This window comes from Vombatus ursinus, unplaced genomic scaffold, assembly GCF_900497805.2.
Source record: "Vombatus ursinus unplaced genomic scaffold, bare-nosed wombat genome assembly UNPS02014768.1, whole genome shotgun sequence".
Lineage (NCBI taxonomy): Eukaryota > Metazoa > Chordata > Mammalia > Diprotodontia > Vombatidae > Vombatus > Vombatus ursinus.
In genome coordinates, this window is record NW_020954546.1 from 19,682,662 (window position 1) to 19,700,132 (window position 17,471).

Below are 17,471 nucleotides of genomic sequence, written 5' to 3' on the forward strand. Positions count from 1 at the left end.
CCTTCACGACCTTCCTTCCTTTGGAACCCACCAGGATGCATGACTGATAATAGCAGTGAAGGGAAAGGTCTGGCTTTGCTCCTGTCCACATCGTGGTTCTGTGCCTGGATGCTCCTCATTTCTGCCTTTCACAACTCTTCATCATGGTCCAGGAGCTCTCTTATCACTCTGCTGCTCTGACCAAAACCCCCTTCTTGTGAGATTGATGCTCATGCTGTTCCATTCCTTTGTAATTGCCCTCATTTGCTTCCTTGGAGAAGTGTCTCCACTCTCTTAGAATAAGACTGGCTGGGCCAATATACCTCAGGGCTAGTCAGCACGTCTCCAGCTCTGTGTTATAGGCTTGCCTATCAGTACACAAAAAGGCCCAAATACACAGCTGTCAGGACCTGCAAACTTGCCTTACTCATTCAAGGTTCCTCATCTGTACATCTCGCTGAAGTAAGGTGACTTAATTCTGTTTTCCTATTTCCTGACTTTGGGGGAAGCCAGTGTACCGCCTTCCCATCCACCACTGTGACCGTCCTATCTCTGGACATTGCCTTGAAGCTCCAGTGTGTCTCAGGAAAGCACAGGAAGACCGGTTCTTCAACGTTTTCGTGTCATAGACCCTTTTGGCAGTCTGGTTGAAGCCTGTGAGTCCTTCCCCTGTTTTTAAATGCATAAAATAAAATACACAGGATTATAAAAGAAAATGATGATGTTGAAATAAATATGTATTTTTTTAACTCTACCCCTGAAAAGAAGCCCTGCACTAGAGACATTAGGGGGAGGGGCTAAGTGAGCCATTTCCACCAGCATTCCTACCCCCTTCAGCAGAGGGCTGAATCTTTTACTTTTTACTTATTAATTTCTCATGTTATTTGGAGAGAAAGAGAGAAGACATCCACAAGTGAAAAGTTAACTAACTGTATACAAGATATAATGATACAAAAGTTCTTCAGTAGCAGGGACCCTGGCTTATACATTTCATCCTTCCCCTTTCTTCCATCCGTCCACTGCACACAGCAGACACTCCCTGTTTGTTCACTAACGCCCCAAGGCAGTTGGTGCTAAATGACAAGTGATCAGTGAAGATGAGTTCAGAAAAATGAGTAAGACCACCTTGAGCAGGGACGGTCAGAGAAGAGACATGAACGGGGCCTCAGGGCTTGGGTCTGAAGCTGCTGGAGGCTTGGAGTAAGCATGTTCCGCTTCTCTGTGGAGAATTCTAATTCCCTCCATTAGTGCTGGCCCATGTCCAGCTTTCTGAGCTCCGATGAAAATAGCAAGGCCTCCGAGTTTTATTGGGCTGGAAAGCCGTATTTGATTTTAAACTGTAATTAATCCCTCTGAGATTTGGAACATTGTCTTGTGAATTATTTATGATATATTCCAGTAAATGTTGAAGGACAGGGCTTCTAATTGCCAGATGAGGGAAAACTGTTTAATTTGAGGAAATAACCATCATGTAAGTTATATATTTAATTGTTTTCATTCATCCTTCACAGCCCCCCTTTGCCACCACTTGGGGTGCGGAGGTGACCCTGGGTCTTCAAGCTCGGGTCAGCAAAGCACAAGCCGTGGCAGGGAGATCTCGGGTTTAGGCTGGTGTCTGGGAAGCCACCTTGCTAAGTTGAAGGAGGCTCCAGCAGGTGGTGAATTTGATCCTCCACAGCAACTCATAAAGGCTGTCTCCTAAGGTGGAGTTTTCCACCTGGTGAAGCACATCCCCTCTTCAGGGACCATGAAGCCCTCTAATGCACCCTGTAATGCAACGGCCAAAATTATTGGATATTTTCAAGTGCAGCTTACTCCCCCATCAATAAATCCACCTTGTTCAGTGGAAAAAAAAATAGAGTCAATAAAAATGAAACTGACAAAGCAAATGGGGTCCAACTGAGTAATGTGATACAAAGGAAAAAGCATTGACTTTGGAATCAGAGGACCTGGGTTTAAATCCTTTGCTTCTCACTGATTTTCTGTGTGATCTTGGGCAAGTCACTCTCTGTGCCTCAGTGTCCTCATCTGTAAAATAAAGGTTTTGGACTAGATGACCTCTAAGATCCGTTTCAGCTTTAAGTGTCTGATCCTGTGCCAATGAATGCGGTTCAGTGATTGTTTAACACAGTATGGGCTCAAGGTTACGTTCGACCAGTACTGGGAAGGCTGAAGACACAGATGACTCGTCAGCTGCTTCAGCTGCATTCAGATGTGCAGTTTGTGAATTCTAGGTTCCACGGTTTCTATGTGGAAGTTAAAAAGTACCATCTTTTACAATCTATTACATTTCTCGATACCATTCATTTTGGTAAGTGCAATATAATTATACTGTTTCCCAAAACTGGTTTTCAAAAAACCACAGCTTTTTAAAAATTAAGATGAGAATGGTTGTAGATAGTTATGAGAAATGTACAGTAATTAAAATGAAATGGTATTTTATTTTTATTGTGAAGGATTTTTATCTACAAATATCTGTTAATTTTTTTATTGTATGGCTAGAATTTGTTTGGGTGTTTTAAAATTGTATGAAATTTCTAATTTTATTTGAAGAAAATGCAAAGATAAGAACTATTTGTTTAGGTTATTTTATAAAAGTGGCAAAGCACAACTTTTTTTTATAGAAAGGTGGGGTATCATTACATAAAATTTGGAACCCATTGTACTAAGATGTCCAAGAGCTGTGAGTTGTGTTGGGGCAGTAAAGTCATAGATCCTTAAAGTACTGACACATATCACCCATAATTTCAGCAGACATAGGAGTGTCGGGTAAATTGACTTTGAAGGAAAAAACCTCCTTGTCAGAAAGGTCAAGTTGAATTTAAACTAAGCATCGTTGTTTCTTCGTGTAGAGAAAGAAGCTGCTAGAAATCTGTCCCAAAGCTGTTGATTTGTACTTATTTCATGGCAAAGACTATCCAAGGCTGCCTTTCTTCCTTGGCAGTCTTGATTGGAGCTTGGGTTTGGGAGCGTGGAGTTTTCGGACACTGGGAACTCTCCCAGTCAGAAGTGGAGCCAAAATGGCGTGGGAGGGAATTAGAGCTGATGGGAAGCCAGCCCAGCCTTTTCCATCTGCTGTTCTAGGACTCTAGGCCCTTGAGCACCAAGCGTGAACCTTGGCAGGCCTCAGGAAGCAAGAGGGGCTGCTGTGGCCCAATACCGGCCCGTGGTCCTCCCAACATTGTTTAAAGTGTTGCCCACTTTGTTTTTTCAGGTCTATAAAGGAGAATTTCAGCTACCCGATTTCCTTAAAGACAAACCACAGGTATAGTATACACTTCCCCTCTTTGATGTGTGACAGATGGATGCTGTGATTGCCTACCAGAGGTGATGCTGGGTGGTGGTGGTGGACACTGGTGCTCTGCATGTAAGCGCTACAGTAATAAGCCCCAGGCAGCGGCGTCATCTGGGTTATATCCTAGAGCTCAATTTAATGGAAGTTTGAGCTTGACTTGATTTATGGAAGCATGACACTGCCATGAGCAAACCCATGTCCATCCTCCCTGAGATGAGGAGAGAGGTGGAAGCTGGGATGACCCTTGTTATATAAACCTCCTGGCCCTGACTGTCAGTGCTTCAGTGGAGCTGTGATCTCATCGACGGCCCACCCCTCTGATGCTTCTCTGTGTGTGCTCCATTGGGGAGTGTCTCTACAAGAAGCACCCCCTACACACACACCCTGGGGAAGGGTAGTCTGGTGCAGTGGAAAAGAGGAAAAAGCTCAGGATTTGGAGTCGTGGATTCAGATTTCAGTTCTGACACTTCTTACCTTTGTGACTCTGGAGAAGTCTCTTTGCTTCTCTAAGACTCAATTTCCCCACCTGTAAAATGGGAACCGTATGTCCCCTGCCCTGCTCCCAGAGTGGCTGTGGGACAATTGTAGCTCCCTAGGCTTGTGAGCTGCTGCTCCTGCTGCTACTTCCCCAGCCGCTGCCACCATCATCATCCTCCACTCCCCGGATTGCTAGAGAGTCCAGAGCTTGTCCCCTGTCGTGAGTCACTGCAGACCCACCCTTGTTCCAACTCCTGTGCCAGCCCCAGAACCAGAACTCAAGAGTGTGGCCACAGCTTCCCCTCTGTGGGGTGGGCCAGCCCCACAAATGAGTATCACGAAGGGGAGACCAGTGCTCCATGTTGATGCTGAAGATACCTCATTGAGCTAGGCTTCTGTGCGCAGGCCTTGGGTGGGGGGCCATGAGACTCACTGGCATCAATGGAACAGGGGGCTCTGCCTCAGAGACCCACCCCATGGAAAACCAACCTGCATAAAGTGAGGATTCAGAGGTCCATAGATTTAGAGCTGGAGACAAACTCAGGCCAAATGGGCCAGCCCTCTCTCCCCTCATTTTGCCAATGAGGAAACTGAGGCCAAAGGAGAAAAGTGACTGGCCCAGGGTCACACAGGTAGTGACAGAGCAGAAGCTTGAACCCAGCACCCTTTGCTGGCATGCCCCATCCCCTCTTCCAAAGGAGCCAGCTTCACTGAGGAGAATTACCCAGGATGAAGTTTGCCTTCTCTAAGCACAGCCAGGAAGAAGGGATAAGAGATGCCCAGAGAACCCAGACCTAGGGGGTTCTAATGACCTCCAAGGCATTTGCTGACTGGCACACAGTCATTCACTAACCTCTTTTGTCCTTCTCCATAAAAAAAGCAGTCTGAAGTATTTTTAACTAATCTCTTTGGGTCTGAATATGTGTTACGGGATCATTTGAAACGTTAAACTGATATAAGAGGAAAAACTTCTGAGGTGTAGTCACTGAGCAGAAAAACACTGTGTTTCTGCCCGCCTCGTTTCAAATACTACTACTAATGACAACAACAGGGGAAATCCAGTGGTGCACCACTAGACCTGGATAGAGGCGTGGCTAGAGCTCTGGGCCTGGAGTCCAGAAGACCTGAGTTCAAATTCAGCCTCAGACACTTACTAGCTGTGTGGCCGCGGACTGAACCTCTGTTTGCCTCAGTTTCCTCATCTGTAAAATGGAGAAAATACAGCACCCACCTCCCAGGGCTGTTGTAAGGACAAAATAAGATCATGGATATAAAGCACTTTATAAACCTTCAAGCAGCCTATCAATGCAAGCTATTATTTCTACTACCTCCTTTATTTTGTGAATTACTTATATTTTCCAAAATCCTAGGATTTCCTCCTATCCCCTTGCCTCTGCTTTTCCATATACTGTGTCCTTTCCTTCCCTACCTCCAACTCCTTCAGTCTCCCAGAACCCTCCTGCTTTCGTCTTCTTTTTTTTCCCTCTGCTTTCTTCTTACCTCCCCTATAGACACCTTTTCTCAGGAAAGGCTCTGATATCAGTCATTTATACTTTAGTATGAAATGAATCTAGTGCTGCTTCACCATAGGGATATTTACACTTTCTGAGGTAACTTAGAACAGTATATGAAAGTCTTTGTTCACTATCAAAGGAATTTCAAGCGTCCTGGAGCCAGATAAAAGAAGTATCCTGGCTATCTGTTCAGGACTACACCTAAAAAAAAAATGCCTTGAGGCCAATTTGGAATTTCATCACCCACCAGATTGGATGGTACTATTAAAAAAAAATGCTGCCTATCTGGGAGGCTGATAAAAGAATTAAAAAGTGCAGAGTCAAGATCCATTGTCCAAATTATTTCAGAGAGCAGGGACCATCAGGACCTAGATGGTTTCAAGATGTCCCTAATGAAATGTTTCTGGACTATGAGCGGAGCAGCCTGTAAAACGATGGCGCCATGTGAACAGAACTCTCATTAGCACGGACAGAGCACATTTGCTTCCCTTTTCTCACAAAGCCCATGTTGCAGTGCCACAACTCACACCTCACTTCAGCCTTCAGCTCTGGGTAGAATTTTAATTTTTTTTTATTTTTTTTATTTTCATTTTTTTGCTTTTTGGTGAGGCAATCAGGGTTAAGTGACTTGCCCAGGGTCACACAGCTAGTACGTGTCAAGTGTCTGAGGTCGGATTTGAACTCAGGTCCTCTTGACTCCAAGGCTGGAGATCTATCTACTGCGCCATGTAGCTGCCCCTTGGTAGAATTTTTAAGAAGAGATTTGACATAAATCTTCACCAACCACGTGATTGACTAATGAATGCCAGAGGGCCAGGGATTGTGCTTGGCTGAAATTCTGGCCTAGAATCTTTTGGTTGGGAGGCAAGGGGTGGAATTTGGCTATGGCTTGTTTAAAATTTTTTTTAATTATGCAATTTACTGTAAACAATATAACAAATGTGGATCTATTTAATACTATTTTATCCATAAAAGGAATCCATCTAACATGTCCATAACAACTCTTTAGTTATCCCTTCTGTTTCTGCTGCATTCTGTTTGTTCATTTAGCTTTGTATTTGTGTCTGGCAATGATGTATTTCCTTTCATATGGTAGTAGTCAGGGCATGGACTGTTCCGGGTCTGCTTTGTTGCTTTGCATAACATCATCTGAGCTTTTCATAATTTCTTTATTTCTTCATATGTAGTATTTTAATGGCATCATGGTTTTCTATTACATCATTATACCAGTGTTTGTTCCCCAGTTCACCCACTGCTGGATATCTGGGTTATTTACATTTCTTTCTGTAATCCATCTGTTAGCTGGGCACTAGCACAACATTGTGGACCACAGTCTCACTGGGGGCTTTTCTCTCAATAATCTCTGTGACACTGGTTCCCATTTAATATTTCTCCTGGGAATAGCAGAATCGATCTCCTTTCTCTCTAAGGACCCTTAGTTCTTCTGCAAGCATTTGGGCTAACAAGACATTGGACATAAGGCAACTTTTTCCCCATTTGGGCAGTGTAGTGATCTCTCTTCAAGTAGAGGTGAGACTGGACCTCTCCTTCCCTTCTCCCACCTTTTCTCATAGAAGCCATAAATTCCTTTCTTTTCTTTTGTCAAGAGTCTTTCTTTTCTCTCCCCTTTCACATCTGACTCTGGTTCCTAGGGATGGTGAGCTTGTCTCCTCAAAGCCACACAAATGCAAAGGCTTTTGACCTGGTCACTGTGTAGCCTTGGTTTGTACATCTTGTCTCTCTTAGGAGGGGCTCTCTGGAGCATCCCCTCTCCTTCAGAGGCTGTTTTCTTTCTCGTGGTCTGATCTGTCTTCACTTCCTGTGCCTCTTCTTTTTGGGGAGGGTGCCCCTTCTCCTTTAAGAAGCCAGACCAAAGGCCCAGCGCAAGGGGATCAGCTTTGTCATCCATGTGTCGTGACCCCGAAGCTGTGAACAGAGGGCATGTGGGGCAATGAGAACCTAGAATGGGGAGAGCCATACCTGAGACAGAAAAGAGACTTACCCTGCTCCCTTGGACACACAGCTGGGCATGCCCACTAGTTTGCATTTAGGAATAATTTTTTTTTTACTCTTCTTGATGAAACTCTTGAGGTCCAGCCTCAATGCTGGAGTTATTGGGTGCTGTGAGTTGTTTTTGACTGCATGTAGAATCACTCTCTTGGGGCTGTTATCTGAGGAGAGCCAATGAGAGCGAATAGTCCCATGCCCAGTGTTTGGTCCCAGCCTCCACATACATTCTTCCTCCTTCTTTCCCTGATTGTGGAGAAGAGTGCTTCTATTCAAGATGGTGGACTTCAAAAGAGGAAAGTGTATGGGTTCCAAACCCTCCAAACTTAGAGGTGAAAATGGCCATAGAAGGTGGGGAGAGGCAGAGAGGTATCTTTAATTTCCCCCCCAGAGCAGCTATTCTCAAATTTCTTGAGAAGTACCTGTTTGTTGAAAGTTCATATAGCACTTTCATCTTCCAGTGCCTTCTGAGAACCAAGCCCTCACCATTAGTTAGGATGCCTGCTGTCCAAGAAATGTTTTGGACAACTGTTTGACTTCATCATCACATGACTTGAGGTAGGATGTGTAGACTCACCAGGTGATGTGGACCGAGGAAGGTGCTAACCTATAAATTATAGCCGTTCAAGAAAGTCCTGCTTCCAACTTGAGTATGAAGAGTAAATCTCAGAGGCAGTATTTCCTTCTTTGTAATGTACCTCCAACCACATCTAAAATCACCAGGCATTGGGAGAGCCAGTCATTTCCATGGTTCTCTATCCATCCTTTTCAGTGGCAGTCAAAGTAACCTTCCTAATGGGCTGGTTTGACTTTGTGGCTCCATTGCTTGGGAATCTTCAGTAGCTCTCCAGTGCCTTTAGGATAGAATGGAAGGCCCTCCACAAATGGATTCCATCCTTATTTCACTTTAGGTCCCCTTCACACACTCTTCCAGACAAACCAGCTGCTTCCCAGCCTCCACATGGCTCAGTGTGGGATGGCCCGGTGCCTCTTTCCTACCTGTTAAAACTGTCGTTTTCCTTCAAAGCTCAGCTCGGGTGCTACCCCTTCCACAAAGCCTCTGCCCTTTCCTCCAGACCGAGAATGTTTTCTTCCCCCTCAGCTTTTCTAAAGGACTTTGTCTGACTCTCCCCTGCTTCCACCCACCTTAGACTTGACTGTGGATGGGTGGGCTGCCCCACCTCCATTAGAATGTAAGCTTCTTGAGGGCAGGAGACCGGGTCCTTTTTCACCTTTGTATCTCCAGCACCCATCACAGTGCCTTACAGAGAGGAGGCACTTCATAAGTGTTTGGTGACCTAGACAGAGGATGTACAAATGCAGGTCCCTGAGCTGACCCTTGGTGGAGGTATTGGGGTCCCTCAGAGCAGAACTCACCTCTCCAAACAGGGAAGACTGGATTTCTGACCTCGTTGTGTTGAACACCTCTGTTCTCCCTGGGAAATGCTCTCCACTGTTTGAATGATGGTCACTTGCCTAATTCATAAGATTATAGAGCGGAAAGGACCTTAAAGGTCATTGAGTCTGACCTTTGCATTTTATAGATAGAATGTGGCCCAATGAGGAAAAGTGACTCACACAGGAGCTCCCTGGAAGCAGAATCAGGATTTGAGCCAGCCCTTTGATTCCACATCCGTCGCTACTGTACCATGGAGCCTTTATGCTGTTCTACAGAACAGTTTGTTTCCATCACTTCTTTCAGACACAGAGTTGATTTCAGAACCAGCAGGAGCCTCGGTACCAGAAGGTCCTGATCTCTGATCCTCCCCATCCCTGGGATTGGCCCCTTCAGAAGAATCCTGAAATCTCTGGGGACTTGACCTTAATTAACATTGACTTTCAGAGGGGGTTGACATGCAGCCTCTCCCCCTAGGCCTGGTGTCCTCCTCCTTCTCTCACTGTATTTCTGTTAAAACCCTTTTGACCTTTAGCAAAGACACGGCTCTGGAAATGTTAGAGAGTCTTTAGATGACTGAAGGCAAAGCCTGCTTCCCTCTTGTCAGGAAAGGGGGACTTCAGGTGGGCAGGAGGCCTGCGTTGTCAGAAGGGGCTCTGTGTCTGCTTAGATTTAATGACTGGATTGCTTACCTGTACCTCTTTGTTACAAAGCAGGCGTAGCTGGAAAATGAAGCAGTTGGTTTTTAAAAAAAACCAAACCTATAAAACACTAAGACAACAAACAACACGAAATGTTAACAGGCCCAGGTCAGAGTAAAATCACTCATTAATATGAATCATCATTCAACAGACATGGCTTCTGATGACTAATAATGAGAGAAATGCATATTAGAACAACCCTCAGGTTTCACCTCCCAGCCAACAAATTGGCAAAGATGACCAAAGATGGTAATGGGCAGGGTTTTTGGGGGGCGGGGTGGGAGGCAGGAGGCCGTTATAGAAAGATAAGTTAGTAGAGCTGGAATTGGCCTGACCGTCATGTAAAGCAATTTGAATTTGTGCTAAGAAAGTGACTAGAATGCCCCAGAGATGCCACTGCTTGGCCCCTATCCCAAGGGGTCCTTGTTAAATGCTTGTTGTGGTTGAAGGGAGAGGCCCTGACAATCCAGCACACTGATAGCAGCACTTGCTCAGAAAGCAGAGACCTGGCAATGAAGGCGCTGCCCATCGATTAGGAGGCAGGCACGGTGAAGCTGGAGGTGGTAGCACCTGTCTCCCCTATCCTATCTCTCTCCCCACTAAGAACCTTCATTTTTATGTGCTCCCATGATGCTAAACTTGGACTTCCCAGGGTGGTGGGAGGAATGTCACTTAGCTCTCCTGCCCCTCCCTGTAACAGCCAGCCACATTCTACAGAAGAGGCTGTCAGTCGGCTGCTTGCTGACTGGTGTTGCCAACATCTGGTGTTGAAGGGACTCCTTAAGAAAACAAAAGCAGCTACCAGGCGGCCATTGCTTCAGGGGCCCCAAAGCAAGGCCAGCTTCTGCTAATAGAATATGACAAACCTGATTCTGTGACTGCTCCTTGGGAGCAGGGCCTGCATTCCAGTGGAAATTCTATGCTGTGCACTTGTTTTGCAAAACAGAGGGATTCTGACTGGAGAGATAAGACAAGGCAGCTGACATTTTATTGGGGGCAGGGGGAGTTCTACTGCTCCATCTCTCCTCCTCTAAGGGGTCTTATTTCTAGAATAAGTTGTCTACCCCCAGTGCTTTCAGTGACTCACCACTGATGCTTTTTTTGCAATCCTGATTCCACCTGTACTCCTCTACTGAAATTGCCTTCCCAAAGGGCATCAGTGATGTTCTAATTGCCAAAACCAGTTACCTTTCCAGAATCTTCACCCCCAACTTCTTGACCACCTCCTCCCCTCCCTTGGCTTTAGGGATGCCCCATTCTATTGGTTCTCCTCCTACCTCTCTAACCTTAGCTTGTTCATCTTTACTATCTACTTCTTCTCTTTCCTTATCTTTTAGTGACGGTATCCCCAAGGTCATAGCCCCCTTCTCTTTCTATATTTCTTTGACAATCTCCTTCATTCCTACATCTTCAGCTACCACCTCCGTGCGAGTAACTCAAATCACATCCACATTTCCAACTGCCTACAGTGTATAGCCACCTGGGGCCTTGCCAATACCACAAACTCACTGTGTTCAAAATGTTTATTTTTTTAGGCCTAAAACCCATTCTTCTGACTCCATTTTTTCTGTCAATGGCACCACCATTTCCCCAGTCTCCTATGTTTGGAACCTTGACTCTTCTCTTTTTCTTGTATCTCCTGTCAATCAATTACGAATACTGTTGATTGTACCTGCAAAATTTCTCTGACTTCTCCCCTACCTCTCCATTTCCACTGCTGTCATTCTACTATAGGCCCTCACTATGCCCATCTGGAATCTTGCATTAGCTTTCATACAGGCCTTTCTGTCTTCATTCTCTGCTCTCCCTCATCCGCTCTATACCATAGACCTGGTCCTATCAGTCCTTTGCTCAACCCTGTTGAACTTCCCTTCCAAGTCAGATGGAATCTCCTTCAGCCATCATAGAAGACCTTCCATAATCTGGCGTCCTGCCTCTCCAGACTAATCTCATGCTCGTCTACTCCTTATACTCTGCAGTTTAGCAAACTGAACTACTTGCTGTAATTCATGTCATGCCCTGAATTTGCCCACCTCCATCCCTCTGCTCATATCTACAATCCCATCTCTCTGCCATCTCTTAAAGCTGCCTCCTCAGACTTCTCTCATCTCAACCACTTATAATTTCCCCACCCTCATCACTTCTCACTTATGTATGTGTATTTTTTCTTTTGTGTTACAGATATCTGCCTATATGTCATGTCCCCCATTAGTCAGTAAGCTCTATGAGGGCAGAGACTTTCTCATCTCAATTTTATGTCTCTGCCAACACCTGGACTGGGCTTTCTACTCTGTGAGTGCTTAGTAAATACTGACTGAATTTGAATTCTATTGCCTAAAGATCTTTAGCTTATTATGAACTAGTTGAAATTTGGGTTAAGGAGGCCTGGCTTATCAAATACATTTTTGTTGGTGAGCTCAAGTTGAGGAGTTCACCCAGGTCTTTGTATGTGGGCCTAATTGGAGGTGATCCTGAAGTCTGAACATCGTTTGGTTTTATCTTACAAATCATTTAGGTTCCTAGAAGAGCCATTAGGATAGAATTGGTGTCGTAGCCTCCCTTCCCTTGGGAGGAAATGTTAGCAAGCCTGGCATAGGAGAGAGCAGCCTCAGAGCCGGAAGACCTGAGCTTTACGTCCTGTGACAGATACTAACTGTAGAACCCTGGGCAAGTCACATAACCTCTTAGTGCCCCAGGCAACTCCCAGAGACCCTAAATTGCATAGAAAGTCTATTCCTGCATGGGTAGGGGGAATTCCTTCAGCTGAGAGCTCCCTTTGCCAGTGGTTCTGCAGCTTTTTGGTCTTGGGACCCTTTTGCGTTCCTAAAAAGTATTCAGGACCCAAAGAGCTTTTATTTATGTGCGTAATATCTCTTGACATTCGCCACATTAGAAATTGAAACTGTTAAATGTTTAAAATACTTATTTTAAAATAATAATAATAAACCTATTAAATGGTCACATAAATTACTTATTTTTTAAAAAATATATTGCCCAAAACAAAAAAATTAGGAGAAGAGTGGCATTATTTTCCATATTTTTTGCAATTCTCTTTAACATCTGGCTTAGTAGTAAACATCTGTATTCTCATATCGGCTTCTGCATCCAGTCTGTTGCTGTAAAATGTTGTTTTGTTTGAAGCATATGAAGAAAACCTGGCATCACAAATACATGATGTTGGAAGAGGGAGGAGTATTTTAAGAGTCAAATAAGATTTTAGGATTATTATGACAATAGGTTTGACTTCACAAACTCCCTGAAAGGGCCTTGGGGACCCCCAGAGTTTCTTGGACCATACTTGGAGAACCAATGCACCAAATTAATGAAATGACAGGCTTAATCCCTGTCCTTTATCCTGTTAATATGAAGAGGGAAAGAGTGGTTTGAAGGACACCAAAAAAGTCTGAACTGGAGGAGATACCAAGGAAATGGAGGTGTGTGAGCCGGGGGCAGTACCTGGGCGTGACCACAAAAGAGAGCCTCTAGGATAGGGCTGAAGGGGGACCGCAGCAGCGTCCATTGTAGGCGAATAAACAACAGGCCCTGTCATCTCATGGCAATCAGATCTCTGCCCTCTAATCTTATTTATGGGGTTGATTTGCTTTGCCAACCCTTCGTCACTCGGCAAGGCGAAGGTCAGCCTAGCCAAGGTGCGTGCCTCAGCGTGGCGTCTCAAACCATCAGTCTGACTCCAGCCTGTCATTTTGGATTTAATTCCCATTCATCTCTGCTCCGCACGCTGTATGCTCCAGCCAAACCCGGCCGTAACCTGGCCTGTGGGTTCTCCGTCCCCTGTGCCTGGCTGGTCCCCCATCTAGTATGCTTCCCCTCCTCCCCTCCTCCTCTCTCAGTCCCCAGCTTCCTTCCAGGCTTGTCCCCCTTGTTCGTCCTTCTCAGACTGCCCTGTGGCACCTTGGCTATTTACTCCTTTCCGTCTCCCGGTAGAGTATCGACTCTTTGAGGATGAGGGACTGTCTCAGGTTTCGTTATGGGGGCTTAGCAAAAGCTTGCTAAATTGATTTGAATGCCTGCAGATTCCATTGTCTCCATGTACAAGTTTGGACTATTGGGCTTAGCCAGCCAGGGTTTGGGGCTTCCTCTTGGAGCCTTCCCTGGCTTTAAATCCTGACTCTGCCATTTATTAGCTGTGTGACCTTGGGTAAGTCCCTTGAGCCTTCTAGGCCTCAGTTTCTTCATCTGTTAAAATAAGTAGATGAACTCTAGGGTCCCTTCCAGCTCTAAATCTACTTTGAGCCTTTGATCGTTGCCTGGGCCTGATGGCAGACACGGTGCCTGGCTTTCTTGGCTGCTGCTGCTACTGCTGCTGCTTCTCTGGAGTACCAGGTCTTTCTCCAATTGACTGAAAGGTGTTTAAATTATTCTCTGCTTCCCTTAACAGAATGAACCCGGCGGGTAGAGAAGAGTGGAGACATCTCCTCACACCCAAGGTGATGGTCAGAGGCCCCGAGGGTGCTTTGTATTTCACTAATTCGGGTTATTTTAATGTGATGATGATTAGCAGATAGCTCAACCGGGCTGCTCTCACAGACGTGGGGGATCGGACTAGCCCGGCCTCCACCTTTGTGATGGGTCCAGATTAGACACCGAAGAATGTTAGATCTGGAAGGGACCTAGACAACATCTAGCCCAAGGTACAGCGAGATGACTCCTGACTTGAACTCAGAAGAGACCTGGGTTCAAATCTCACCTCCAGGCCTTGGTAGCTGTGTGACCCTGGGCAAGTCACTTAACTTCTCTGTAGACCCTTAGTTACCTCTTCTGTAAAAGGGGTATTGGGTAATACCTGTAAGACCTGCTTCCTAAGGCGATCATCGGATAAGGTTACCTAGTCAGGAAACTGAGGCCTCTGGAGGATAAGTAACAGCCCAAGATTGCACAGCTCTCAGGCCCCAAGCGGGGGGATCAAAGCCAGGTGCTTTGGCTCCAGGGGCAGCATCCTTCCTCTGTCACTGTTACCGTCTTGCTGGTGAGGATCAAGTGAGAAGACATTTGGAAAAGGCCAGGTCCCCTGAGAGTCCTGCAGACAAGCCCGTGTTGGCGCTGTCCGCTCTGAGCAGGTTCCCAAGGCCTCAACCCCGCAGTCTCCATCCTGGGGTGACAGCCAGCAGGCTTGGGTGTCAGCCTCTTGGATTAGCTTTTCAGAATCGTCATCTCTCCCCGCAGCTTTAGCTTGTGAGTTGCACCATGCTAATGAATCCCGTGCGAGGAGCCAGTGTCTGCATGTTACTCACTGTAAGGGAGCGTATGCATTCGGTAACAAGCCCTCCCCAGTGTGTACAGCAGCATCTTTTAGGCATTGGGCTGGTTCCTTTCATTTTGCTGTGGAGTCTGTGCTCACCCTTATTATTCAAGTACTAGGTCTGTCCCCAAGTGGGGGCAGGGGGCTGGAGGCTTGGCTTTTTACAGATTGGGGGCCAAAGATGAAAAGTCGCCTCCACCAAGATGGTCACTCAGTGGCCAGGAGTTCTGGGGGCCCCACATTGAGTACGGGCATTTCCTTCTTGGCTCTCTGGACATCCCACAAGGAGTTGGGATGGGCTGAAGGGAGCTCCCAGTGAGGAGAACCCTCCCCCAGGGCAGCTCGGCACCTGCTCTGCAGTGTAGCATCTCAGAAAGCTGCCTAGGCCACTGAGAGGGCTCATGGCTCCCCCAGCCAGGCAGAGAGGAGACTTGAACCCAGCACTTTTCGATCCGAGGCCAGCCCTCTGCTCACTCCACCAAGCCGCTTCTCTGGGAGGCTCGTTCTCATGGAAAACTAGGGCGTACTCCAAGCTAACAGTGCGATCAGAGGAATGGTCCCTTGGGTGAAGCAGCTGGAGGGGATCACGAGCCATCCTTTCCTAGGCCGTGTTCAAGATAATTGGGGGGCCAGAGCCGCGATGTAACCCCAGCAGCTGCCTTCCGCTCCTCCTGGAACCTTTTCCTTTCCTGCTTCTGCCCTGTTCCTTTGGAGATCCTCAGTGGGTTCCTGCACCTTCCTGAAGGCTGGGCCTACAGAAGGACAGAGGGGAGGGGCTCCTGGGGTTCTTGTCGGGGCTGTCAGGGTTCCCACCAACCATCCAGAGAACTGTTAGACGGCCCCCAGCTGCCTTCCCAGGAGCTTATCCAGCGCATAATAATATGTGGCCAGAGTGACAAAAGGCTGAAGGAACGCCTTCCAGCCCTGCCACGTTTCCTATGTGAGGGAAACTGAGCCTTAGACGGCCTGCTGGGGTCGGTGGTGGAATGTGAACCCAGGTCTCTCCTAACTCAGAGCTGAGCATTCTCACAGACTGTGAAATGGACAGAGACTGCAGGATTTGGAGTTGGTCCCCTCTGACCCTCCAGTGCTGTGATTCTCAATAAGAAACACTTGAGTTCCACTCCAACCCTCGTAACTGTGTGGCCATGAATAAGGCCGTTAGACTTGGAGTCAGGAAGACCTGAGTTCAAATCCTGCCTCAGATGCGTTCAAGCTGCATGACCTTCCTCATCTGTAAAATGGGGATAATCATAGTGCTTACCTCCTAGGGTTGTGGTAAGGATCAAATGAGATAATATATGTAATGCAAAGTGCTTTGTAAACCCCCTTAAAGCACTGTTAGTATCACCTCCGCCCCTCTCAGGCCAAACGTCTCTAAGCCTCCAGAACTGGTGTGTTCCGCACCCCATTTGGGCACAGTGCAGGGGCGTGCCTTGACCCACGTAGCCGTGAGGTCCCTGCCGGCTTCCGGGGTCTGTAATAACCCGTCAGAGCCATCGTACAGGGCTGCAATGAGACTGAAATGAGATTTTGTGTCTAGGCCCGAGTCTAATGCACTAAACGTTTCTTAAGCACCTACTGTGTGCCAGGCATTAGGCTGGTTTCTATATGTTTGTATGTACATGTATGTATATACGCACATACACATACATATATATTTACAGACAATGTGCTTTGCAAATCTTAAAGCACTCTGTAGACTTCAGTTTATCATCTTTGCAGCTCCCCTCCATTTCCCTGCCTCAGGGTGGGAATTCCAGGCTGGCTAGGTTTTGGGATCTGGGCCTCCCTGTAATGATGTTCTCTCTCCTCCCACCCTAGGAAGGAATTCTGCCTTTTCAGGGGATGGGCGATCTCTAGGAATGTCTGTCCATCCGTCCGTCCAGTGGCTGGGACTTCCCCACCTGCATCTTCAGCCTCTTTCTCTCTCATCCGTCCCCTTCCCGCGTGTGGTTCCATCAAGCACACTTCAGCTGTCACAAGTGAATTATTTCCCTACCAGGACACTCACATGCCTCAGTGGTAACAGAGTAAGATATTCCATGGGCTAATGACATTAGCAGGGATAAAAGGTCAAGCTGGGAAAAGACGCCCACCTGGGCCAGATTTCTGCAGCAGCTGCTTGGATCCACAGCTTTCCTTAATCTGATTCCAAACCTTCAACTTGTAAAATGGGTTTCTCTAAAGAAGACTGAAGGACCTCAGTGAGGGGCCGGGAGCTTTTGGAGTGGGTGGTCTGTGCTCGTCCCAAATATTTTGTAGAACAGTTGTTCCTGTTGAAATCTTATTAATGTGGATGATGTTAAATAGCTTAATTATTTAAAGAATTATGTGTTATTTCTGAGAGGGCGGGGAATCATGTACATTTACAGTTCAATGACTTTTGTATTTTATTTTTCAAAATAAAAGCTTTAAATGTGAGGCTTTCCGGTGGCGTCCATCTCTTCTTTCTTATGCGTTGTCTGATGTCAGAGTGGCTCTGCACTGAGCCCAGCGCAGCTGTGAGCTCTCTCTCTCCTTTCCTGGCTCTGTTTCTTTGAGATGGTTCCACAGGAGTCTGCCATCTTGACCTTAACAAGTATTCATCTGTTAAACAAATAGCTTGGTTCAATGTGTACTTCTTTTTTTTTTTCCCTATTCTTCGAATTCCTCAGACTCTATTCTGAGCCAGAGAAGTTTCCCTTTACCAGCTGCTATCAAGGAACAATCTTGATCAATCAGATCATGGTCTGGCAAACAAATTTAAAGACTTAATTTTGGCCAGCATTTTATTTATGTTTTTTATCACTCCACATGAGCCTGGACTATTCCCTTCACTCCATTCAGCTAATCTTCCTAG

General features: G+C 46.3%; 1 protein-coding gene across 1 annotated transcript in view; it reads left to right on the top strand.

Moving 5' to 3' along the window:
- TPST1 (tyrosylprotein sulfotransferase 1) overlaps nt 1-17,008 on the top strand; it is a 118,655-nt gene extending 101,647 nt beyond the window's left edge. The window contains exons 5-7 of the mRNA XM_027862291.1: nt 3,194-3,244; nt 13,769-13,817; nt 16,454-17,008. Coding sequence (XP_027718092.1) covers nt 3,194-3,244; nt 13,769-13,786 — 69 coding nt within the window. The 3' untranslated portion in view covers nt 13,787-13,817; nt 16,454-17,008. The remainder of the gene's footprint in view (nt 1-3,193; nt 3,245-13,768; nt 13,818-16,453) is intronic.
- The last annotated feature ends 463 nt before the right edge of the window (nt 17,009-17,471 follow it).